The 11,283-nt window shown below is 40.9% G+C and overlaps 1 protein-coding gene across 3 annotated transcripts; it reads right to left on the reverse strand.

Moving 5' to 3' along the window:
* Positions 1 to 1,555: 1,555 nt before the first annotated feature.
* Positions 1,556 to 11,248, reverse strand: cdr2l (cerebellar degeneration-related protein 2-like). Of its 3 annotated transcripts, XM_077619652.1 has the most exons (9): positions 11,138 to 11,248; positions 10,847 to 11,039; positions 7,980 to 8,092; positions 7,044 to 7,192; positions 5,676 to 5,840; positions 2,606 to 4,616; positions 2,316 to 2,396; positions 1,912 to 2,021; positions 1,556 to 1,828 (listed from the first exon to the last, which is right to left on the reverse strand). In XM_077619652.1, exons 2-6 carry the CDS (start codon positions 10,923 to 10,925, stop codon positions 3,746 to 3,748), a joined length of 1,377 nt encoding a protein of 458 aa, XP_077475778.1. In that variant the 5' UTR covers positions 10,926 to 11,039; positions 11,138 to 11,248; the 3' UTR covers positions 1,556 to 1,828; positions 1,912 to 2,021; positions 2,316 to 2,396; positions 2,606 to 3,745. The 3 variants fall into 3 exon arrangements, with proteins under 3 accessions (XP_077475778.1, XP_077475779.1, XP_077475777.1); XM_077619653.1 differs by having other exon boundaries at positions 1,912 to 2,017; positions 10,847 to 11,181; XM_077619651.1 differs by having other exon boundaries at positions 10,847 to 11,181.
* Positions 11,249 to 11,283: the final 35 nt, after the last annotated feature.

Genomic DNA, 11,283 nt, shown 5'->3' on the forward strand with positions numbered 1-11,283 from the left:
ACGTGGGTGTCGAGGGTTCACGTCCCGGTGTCGCCAGTCAACGACTGTATGGTGTCGGCAGTCGGCCGAAGGCCGACTGTCGAACACCACCAGGAACCCCCCCTCCCAACTGTCTTCCGGTCAGCCGAAGGCTGACCGGAAATATTGTTTTGCTGAAAAAAATGACTAAGTCTTTATTTGAATGAAAAAAGGATTACCCATTTACTGAACTACTAGTGTAGTGATTAATCAAACGAGAGCGGGATTCGAACCCCATCTCCCACATGGCAGTCAAATCCACTAACTTGAGGTCTGACCCATTGTCTTTGCCACTGGACCACAGTGACTTCTGAAATGAGGTGATTGGAAGTTATATTTATCATTTTCATCACCTCAATAAACAATTTGAGATTTGCAAAGAGTGGACTTGAACTCACTCCAGATTTGAACTTGTGTCCAACTTCAATTTCAACCCATTGTTCTTGCCACTGGACCACAGTGTCTTCTGGAATGATGTGATTGGAAGTTATATTTGTCCTTTTAATTACCTCAATAAACAATTTGAGAATTGCAAAGAGTGGAATCAAACTCACTTCTGATTTGAACTTGAGTCCACCTGAAGTTCTGACCCATTGTCTTTGCCACTGCACCACTGTAAAGTTGGACGTTGTATTTATCCTTTTCATTACCTCAATAAACAATTTGAGAATTGCAACGAGTGGAATTGAACTCACTTCTGATTCCCGCCTCATGTTCTGACCCAATGATTTTGCCAGTGGACTACAGCAACAACTAGAAGGTGAAGAATCAGAAGTCAGATTTATTCACCGACTCTCTTAGCCTTACTTGCCATGTCATTTTTTAAAGAAAAAAAGCCTTACTATACTATGTCGTTTTTTAAGAAAAGAAGCCTTACTATACAATATCGTTTTTTTAAGAAAAAAAGCCATGCTATACTATGTCGTTTTTTTAGGAAAAAAAGCCTTACTATACTATGTCATTTTTTAAGAAAAAAAGCCTTACTATACATGGTCTTTTTTAAACAAAAAAGCCTTACTATACATGGTCATTTTTTTAAGAAAAAAGCCTTACTATACATGGTCTTTTTTGTAAATGTAGGTTAATATATTTGTTTATTGAAGAATATCCAAGTATTCATCCACATAACAGCTTACAACTTCATTATAATGTGATATCTGATCTATTTTATGAATTATAACACCATGGTGAGGTTTTACTGAACACAAATTGCCGTGTTACTTTTCTCCCTCTTATATAGGTAAAGTCCACAGGTCTCTGGCCAAGTGAGGCATCAGACTTTTAAGGTAAAGATATTATTATAGCCAAATAGTTTTAAAGATAAACTTCATTTAATATTGGTGCTGAATTTTTTTTAAAAATATTTCTAAGTGTTTTTGGGGCAGGATCTAATTCTAAGTCTTATGTAAAGAGTGGCCACATCAAGCAACACTTCAATGTGATGTGAACTCCTAAATGTTTTCCTGTTAATTAATAAAAGCGTATAACTTGTCATGTTACTTGTATTCTTTTGCTAGGTAAATGAATAAGAAATGTATACAATTCAAGAACATTTATTTTTCCACAAACATTGGGGCTTTTGAGATAGGTTCGCATAGGCCATCCAGCATTTAAAAATAGGGCATTACCATTACACCAAGTCCAACATTTAAAATAAAAAAAATACTAGGTTTAGTATTTTCAATCAAAAAGATACTTACCAGGAGGGCTCTTCCCATAACCATACTCATGTGCCATATCTTCTTTGCTCAGTCAGCAGGCCTTCATCCCACTGCAAAGGGCAAGCAATATTAAAGCCACAGGATGTACCCTGAAGAGAAGCAACATACAAAATGAGTAGGTTTAGTACACATGACATGAAAATAAGGAATAAAATAAACACTTGGTTCTTACCTCATCCATAACTTCTGCCTTTACTTTGGTCTTCTCATCGATTTTGACAGCTTTCACCTACTTTGTCACCTCTTCCACTGTCTCCATGGCGTTAAACCTCTGAGGTCTTCCTTTAAGAAAGTGAAGGGAAAATAAGGCCAAGGTAAAGGTATATATTCTATAAGTGTACTTTTTATTCCTTACACCTCCACTGATGGCACTTGTGTGGGTGTGAGTTATCCACACAGGTTCTTACTATTAAAAACCAACACCAGACCAGTTCGTGTGTTTTCATTCAAAATCTGAAGGTATCATTATAGAAAAAAAACAAGCTAATTGAGCAAAGCCTTGAATACTGAACGCTGACATTTAATTATTACACGGATAGAGAAAATAGAAACTAGTATTTAAAAAAAATGACTCACTTTGCCGACAGCTCGTTATGGCGTCAACAAGTTACTCCTTTTTGGCAGTTTTGGACACATTCTTGAGCTTTCCCCAAAAGTCTGTACTCGTTGAGGAAGTGAAACACACAAGGGAATGATTTGCTTTTAAACACAAAGAGCGATAGGTAACGCAATGTAGCCAATTTGTCGCCAAACATTTTTCTGTCTTCATCCACGTGGGGCTACAGCACGCGATCGAGGCATGCTCCCGTCAAAAAGCACTCTTAAAATGAGAACTGGGGCTTCTAAATAAACAAATGACAACATACCGAATGCGCTGCATTGTCCTGTGAGCTTTATTAGGTCTTTCTTCGGTAAATCGGCACTTCTGATATGCTCTGCAGTCCACTCCCGAAATGCCTCCTGGCTTTTGAAAAATGGCAGCGGCGATTTGAACTCGGACCTTTGTCATTCATATAAAAGTCCATCTTGAAAATGGCTTTGACAGATGTGCAACCAAATCCATTTCTTCTCCTCCTTCAGCCATTGTGGGTTGACAAAAGCGCTATTAAATCAACACAACAATATATTTGCTTGTGCAGCTCGCTACAGATACAGTTTGTTAGCTCTGGCTAGTCCACTCTATCACTAGCCAATCATAGTTTGTGGAAGCGATGACGTATCTCTACGCCAATGAGAGGGCCTTAGTGTCCCAACTCGAAATCTGATTGGTACACAATAGTTTTACCCACGCCTTTTTATGCTGCAGGGTGGGCAGAACTGATTGTGAAGGCCTCCCGGTAGATTTTTGACCCTGACAACAAATACTGGCTGAAATGTGATTGGCTAAATGCTTAAATATGAAAACACATCAGGAAGTAGCGCAAACAGGGTAAAGCAATGAAAGGAATCTAACAGACAATTTGGAATTATTTAATAAGTATTCATGGACAAAATATAATTAAGTCAGTCTGGAATTGAGATATTTTTAAGGCCAGCAGAGAAGGCCATGCAAGCCCTGACGGTCCACCACTGGATTAATCTAGTTGAAGTAATCATAGAGCCTCTAATTAATTGGAATAATACTTTTGAGTTCCACCCCAAATATTAAATCCAAAACAAAGGTCCATAACTTTCATTCTTGCACTAATCGGTCATTTAATCATGCTCACTATTCACAACCATAGAATCTTGTTACACTCTTCATTTCACAAAAAACATTAACTTAGAAGCATTCTGCAAGCCCACAACTATTCGGTCACAATAACCATTGAGTGAAATGAATCACGTTTTAGAAGCAACAAAAATTAGGCTTACTTGACATTATTATCCATTTTCTCTTTAGGGTGAATTGAAAGCGAATTATCACTGAGGACAAAATTATCTGGCCGGCGACCTATCCAAGGTATACCGAGCCTCTGCCTGACCCGAAATAAGGCAGAAAATGCTTGTAAATATCACAAAGCTGCTCATTTGCCACCCTTTCTGCCCTTGGCCACGCTCACGTCGCTCTTGGTCTTCTGCAAGCGTGAGAAGATCTCCTTGAAGAGCGCTTTGTACTCTGGCGTGTTCTGGCCGAGACGTTTGTCCACTTGCTCCACCTGCCTGCTGATGCCCTCCAACGCCTCCGGCGTGGACGGGGCGTCCGAAGGAGTCGCGGGGGATCCGACCGATGCGGCAGCCGCCATGCTGTACTCCTTCAGCGAGGGGTCCCTGGACACGGGCCGCGACGTCTGCACTTCGGCGTGGCGGAGGCTTTCCTCGTCGCGCCGGCACTTTCCCAGCAGCTCTTCGTACTTCTCCAGCAGGGCGTGGTACTGCTCGTCCACCTCGCTCAGGATGGACATGCCTCGTTTGCGCCCCGCCTGGCGCCTTCCCGGCGGGTCGCGGACCGTGACCGCGCTCAGGGCCGTGTCGCTGCAGCTTTTCCTCACCGGACCCCCTGGATCGCCGGCGGCCACGTCGCCGCCCGCTTGCTGGCCGGCGGCTTCGTCCGGCACGTCCGTCTCGGGGCAGTTGACGAGCAAGCTTTGGATGCCCTCCTCAGTCAGGCACGCCCGGGATTTCCTGAGAAGCTGCATCTCCCGGAGCTCCGCCTCCAGCTCCCGAACCCGCAGCTGGCAGCCCTCGGCTCCGAGTAGACGCTGCTCGATGCGATCGAACTCCTGCAGCACGGCGGCGCACTCCCGCTCGGCGCACTCCCTCTTGGAGCGCTCGGCCGCCATGGCCGAACGCAGAGACGTCACAACGTCCCTCAGGCGCTCGTTCTCCTCTTCGGCCGCCGGCCGCTCCACGAGATCCACGCTGCCGGGGTTGGCCAATAGGAAACCGTCCTCATACCTTCAAAAGAGGCAGGAGATCAAAATACAAAATTATTTGGGAAGAGCTGATTAGCTTGGCTGCGATTGGCTGGCTACCAATTCAGAGTATGTTCAGGACTATAAATCGCTTTTTTATGTGTGAAAATATTCATGTTATTTTCACACAGAACAATAAGAGGGCGCTGTAGGTTGATAACTTCTTTATGTGATTATAATTTGCATTGGCGATGGGTGGACTTTTGTCGTAGAACAAAAGATCTTAGTTTTACAAAACGCTAATGATTTACAGAAATTATTTTGTGTTAGCATGACTATAAAACAAGACAAACGTTGGAATAAGACACAATTACAATCAAAAAACAATTAATCAATTCTTACAGTAACACTTAATTTTTTTTTTACTATACTTAGACAGGACAGGGGTCTTAAACAGTGGTCTGGAGGTCAATTGCGGACCACATGACCATATTTTGCCACCCCCATTCGACATCCAATCGCACTATTAGTGTTGTCTCCAAGTAATTTAACTAGCATGAAGTACTTAACTGAAAGATCAAACTTGAAGGTATACTTTTCAAGTAGTAATAAATTTAAATATATATATATATATATATATTTGTAAAAAGCCACAAATATTTAAATATTTTGAATAAAATACAAATAAGAAATCGATTGTACGTCATAATAGTATCAATTTCCCTCTTTTACCAGCTACCATAACAAATACTGGTAGTGAATGTGTTAAGATAATTAAAACTTTTAAATAAGTGTACACTGTCATCACCACTATCCCCAAAAAAGTAAAACATATTTGTAACTCACTGGTATAACAAAATAAGAAATACCTTTTTAATTTCACAGGAATAAAGTCAAATTAAAAATAAAAAAACAGGAATTTTTGGGATAAAAACTGTGCCTAATAAGCGCATTACCACCACCTGCCGGACAAGTATGAAACTGCCTGACAGATTGAAAACTTCTGCATTGTGTGAAACCACACAAAACTTGTTTTGTATTTAATTTCAATCATTTGAATCTCTAATCTAACCAAATAGGCAGAAGGCATGCTTGGCGTAACCTTGGAGCAGTGCAGAGTTCTTTGAGGCAGGGAAACGAGTGGACCGTCTTGCGGCGTTCCCGCTTCTCTCGGAGGACCCTCAGCTCGTCCAAAGTTTGCAGTTCCTCCACCCGGGTGGTCAGAGAGTCGACCTGACCTTGCAGGGTCTCCGTGGTGCCCGTCAACCTGCACGTAAGCGGAGCACCTGTTATGTCATTAATGTGGGAGATTTGGCCTCTGAGCGTACCATGTGCCCTTTTTTTACAAGGTGTTATTGTGACCGACTCTGAAAGCAGATTTAAAAAGGATTAAGACTCCCTCGGAACATTAGCAATTTTAGTTTTTTGTTCCAAGGTTGAAGTCCTTAACAAATCTTCACGGTATTTAGATTATTATGAATGTTGGAGGTGGTCTTGCGCCCTACAGTTCTGAAATGTAGAGTTATATCCCCGGTGGGTTCCGACCTTCCCGTGTGGAATTTAAATGTTCTCCCCGGGGCTGTGTGGATTTTCTCCGGGTACTCCGGTTTTCTCCCACATCCCAAAAACATGCATGCTCGGCTGGTTGAAAATGCTAAACTGCCCCTAGTTTAATGTGAGCGTGAATGGTTTTCCATCTCACAGAAATCATCGAGAAGTACTGCGTTAAAGTCATGTATAGTAAGGCATTTTTCTTTAAAAATGACCATGTATAGTAAGGCATTTTTCCTAAAAAAAATGACCATGTACAGTAAGACTTTTTCTTTAAAAAATGACCATGAGTAAGGCTTTTTTGAAAAAACTAAAACATTACCATGAATAGTAAGGCTTTTAATTTAAAAAATGACCATGTATAAAAGGGCATTTTGTCTTAAAAAATGACCATGTATGTAAGGCTTTTTCAAAAGTGACTATGTATACTAAGGCTTTTTTTTAACAAACAAAATAATGAACATGTACAGTAAGGGATTTTTCTTTAAAAAATGACTATGTATAGTAAGGTTTTCTTTAAAAAATGACCATGTATAGTAAGGTTTTCTTTAAAAACTGACCATGTATACTCCGGCTTTAAAAAAAAAAAAAAAAAAAAAAAAATTACCATGCATAGTATGGCTTTTTTAAAGGAAAAAAGGACCAAGTATAGTTAGGCATTTTTTCTTTAAAAAGTGACCATGCATACTAAGGCTTTTTTTAACAAACCAAAAAATGAACATGTATAGTAATTTATGTTTCTTGAAAAAATGACCATGTATATATAGTAAGGCTTTTTTTACTTTAAAAAATGACCATGTATAGTAAGTCTTTATTCTGGTAAAAATGTTGTTCCAAGTTAACCAAGTTATAATGGTCCCATATAATTTACTTATTGCTGTTTATCGCCATTTTGTTATATCGTAACCTCGATGCTCACCTGTCTATTTTCTGATGGGAGGCCTTGCTCTCCAAAACCAGCTTCTCATTAGTGATCTCCAACTCTCTAGCAGTCACATCCAGCTGTTCGTAAACCTTTGCATGCTGCTCGTTCATCTCGCGTAACATCTCCAGCTGCTTGGACAGGTACTGGCAAATTTAATGATAAAAACCTAATCAGGCTAATGGCAGCAACAGTTAGCACTTAAGAGAAAAACCAAGAAGAGTTGCTATTAGGAATGCACCAAAAACACAAAATTCATGGCCGAAGACTGAAAATAGGGAACGCATTGGTAGAACTGAAAAAACTAAATACATTATACTAACTTTTTTTCTAGTTAATAAATTATTTGGGGGTGTCAAACTCATTTTGGGTCACATGACATATGCCAATTAGATCTCATGTGGATCAAACCAGTTTATTTTTATTTTTGGCGAAATAAATGAACTCACTGGCTACTATTCACGGCGCTAGACGTTCAATTTATTTTGACTGGCACTTGCAAGCCACGTTCTGTACATTTTGGGGGATCTCAGAGTCATTTCCTGTATATTTTGCGACCTAAATTGGAACATTGGGAAGATGTAACCCCTCTCAAAAATGTGGCGCTTTGTGAAGAAGTTATTATTCTGCTTATTGAATTACAAAATAACAGTGACTAATCCCAATTTTCAAATGAGTGCATTTTCACGAACCGTTAAAAAATCTGACTAACATCAATGGCAATGGGAGTCTGGGCTGCTTTGATGTTTCAGGACCTGGACGACTTTCTCTTATTGATAGAATGAAGAAATCCCCGTCCTTTATCATAAAATGCCGAGGAGAATTTTGGGGCCATCAGTTCACGATCTGAAGCCGAAGTGCAACTGCAGCAGAACAATGTTTTGCTAAAAATAAAATTCTGCAAGTCAGCTGCCTAACTATAATTTTGTGTACCTCTATCTCATGCACTTGGTCCTCATTGTTGATGTACATCTGCTGAAGGGAATCCTCCAGCTCCTTGTTACGCTCCAGAAGGGTTTTGCCGAGCTCTGCCGCCAAGTGCAAGTCTGTTGGTAGGCGCATAAGTAAGACCAATATAAACAGTGGGGAAATGACAACCAGGAGAATGCAATTAGAAGTGAAGCTTTTCTCTGTTGTTTATGCAGCTTATCCTGTGAGGAGTTAGGGAAACTCTAGACTTTACAGTCAAGATGGTTGACAGCTGTAGACTCAATTGTAATTCAATTGTCATATGAGCATTTTTAGATACGAGTAAAATTTTGAGCAAATATTTATCTTGAGATACGAGACAAATTTTGATATACGAGCAGATACGCGAGAGGCTGCTCATAAGAACATCATGGGCACTGTCTCTCTCCCGCAACTCCCCCGTGTAATGTCTCTGTGGTCGCAACTCCCTTGTGTAATGTCTATACGAGCACTGGGCGGAGCGTTGCTTTTTTTCCATTGTTTTTTTTTCCCGCTAGTCAGTCCGAATGGCGGAGCGATCGCTAATACGAGAGGAGTATATACTACTTCTCGTTGGCAAGTGGTCGTGCGTTATTCTATTGGGAGGACAAACAACCTTCGATAGGTTGCATCTGAAAGTCAGGTTGGAGGCGGGGCAAATAGAGCCAACCCGGGAGAAGAAAGGTATCAAAATGTAAAAGAAAATTTGAATTAAGTTTAGTGTAAAGTTAGATTAAAATTATTTTTGAGTGTCTGCATCGTTATCCAAGTTCATTTAAATTTGTTTGTTATGTTACGAGCACCTTGCTGTGCAATCATTATTTTCCCTCTGACCAATGAAAACCGATTACATTATATTTTTTGTTAACAGATGCCTAATTAGCCTGTTCTTCTCTATTTTACTAAGGTTACTTTGACATGTTTGTTTGTGGTTTCCGATCAAATAAAAAATTGCCCTCCCAAAAATCTGACTAATTTTCCATTATATGGCTGGAGCAATTTATAGTCCGGAAAATACGGTAAGTACATTTTATTTTCTGAATTTAAACCTGGAGTACCTAAATTGAAAACAACTATGATACAGAAAAAGGACGACTAGGGCTTGACACGCTAGAAGATGTACCGTAGGGTAGCAAGTGTGAGAGTTGTTGTTACAACTTGTCAACGGGCGTGCAAATTACATTAGCCTGAAAAATACAAAGAGCACATTAGCAATAACAGCTGAAAGCTCGGGTGGTTGAGGCGCTAATGAGCTTGTGAGATATGGAGCCTCCACTCAAGAGCTTTATTTCTCACGGGTTGCTTTGTACTGTTATGTCATTTCCCAGTGTTGTGAAAAGAAGAGCTGGGAAAGAGGACTTGCCACCACTGCGATGTACTGCTTCTTTTGAATGCTAGATTGAGCACGGCTCTGACGTGATATTTTCCCACATTTAGCTACTATTTAGGTACGTTGTCAAAATATATACTCAACTATTTTTGCTTTTGCACAACCACAGGTCATCAAATGCTTTTTGTCAGAGGCTAAATTTTATTATGCACTACTTTTGATTGTGAAAGACAATATCGTTATATTGCTAACTCATTGACTAAATTTCACATCACTAGCGGACCAATCCATTTTAAGTTCAAATGGTCTGCGTGTCTACGAGTGATAAGCTTATTTAGAATTTTAATTTAGTCTTAGGCGGCCCAGTGGATGAGTGGTTAGCGTGTCGACCTCACAGTTCTGGTGTTGATGGTTCACCAAGCAGGAGACACCCTGAATTGGTGAAATTAATAACTAGGGGAGATCTGGAGTGTTCAACAAGGCTACCATACATGTTTTGGGATGTAGGAGAAAACCCACGCAAGCCCAGGGAGAACATGCAAACTCCCCACCGGAAGGTCCAGACCTGGGATCGAACGCTCAATCTCAGAACTGTGGGGCCCAAGCGCTAACCACTCAACCACCGGGGAAAATATTTTGAGGGAAAATTGCGGAGGGTGTCAATGTCACAAAAAATCTCCATTTTGGCGATACTGACTATTTTTGTTAACTAGCTCTGCAATTCATTGCCGTGTACACACACCAAAAAAACTTCTGCAATGATGACATTGAATTAATTGCCCAATTTCTCCTATTTACATTAAATAGTCTATGTGTTATATCTTGAACAGCATATGTTTGACTTATCAAAATAACCTCATAGGTCACCAGATAGCAGAAAATGTTATATAAGAGCAGCGCTCCTCTGGCAAATTTACGCACGAGTGCCGAATTAAGCTTTTGCAAGCGACAGCTAAAGCTACGAGAAGTCTGGTCTGGACTAGTCTGGGGCTGTCTAATCAGATCAAAGTAAGAGAAGGGCTGCATGATTTAAGACTTTGGTGTGGAACCCCACCGAAGTGGGATGCTACTTGTTTACAATGACGAGCCACAAAGCAGCTTTGCCTCTCTGGGTCATCAGGTAATCAGGAGCTGGGGGTGATGCCAGGGCCAGCAGTCAAGATATCCAATGAAAGCTATTCACATATTAACACATTGGCTGCCATTGACAGTGATAGACATCCGATCCATTTGCACAGGGAGGGTTGGCACCCTCCCAGTTTAAAAGGATCCAACGTCTACTAGTGATAAATAAGGAGGCAAGGGGCTACCTGATTGGACGTCTATCCTCGTCAATGGCAGGAGGGAATCAGGCTCACACATTTTAACAAACTGTTTTAGCTTTTTTTCCCAAGTTCATTGGATGAAAATACACCATAGCTCATTCTATCATGAATTGTACCAACAATAGTCAATGATTGTGTAGGACCGGGCTGAGGTTATTATATTAAAAATGTGATAGCTGTCCAAATTAAGGCCTCACCTTGCTTCAAATCACGTTGATCGTACCATGGTTCCTCTTCCTCTGTGACAAACTCCTCCATTCTGCCCGCACGGAGCATCAAAGACGCCCAACTTGGATCACCGGTGATCGGCTAATTCACCCCACGGCTCTCCCGGAAGTGACAAGCCACAAAAAAACGTGGTGGCGTTCACCCTTCCCGAGAGCGTCAAAGCTGTCGAGACAAATAAAGAGCACCGTTATGATGGAGGAAGGGTGCTCAATGGCCGCAGAGAGGTTCGAGTAGAACAGAGGTGCTTGTTGTAGTGGTACCATCGGGCTTTGATGAGCATCATGTACGTCCGTTCTCCTGGGTGCTGCCGAGGCGTTCAAAGAAACTCGGAAGAAACGAATAAAGGAACTTTGTCACGTATGAAAATATCCTTGTCATTATCTGTCATGTATTATGATGGTTAATT

The sequence above is a fragment of the Stigmatopora argus genome, chromosome 14 (assembly GCF_051989625.1).
Source record: "Stigmatopora argus isolate UIUO_Sarg chromosome 14, RoL_Sarg_1.0, whole genome shotgun sequence".
Lineage (NCBI taxonomy): Eukaryota > Metazoa > Chordata > Actinopteri > Syngnathiformes > Syngnathidae > Stigmatopora > Stigmatopora argus.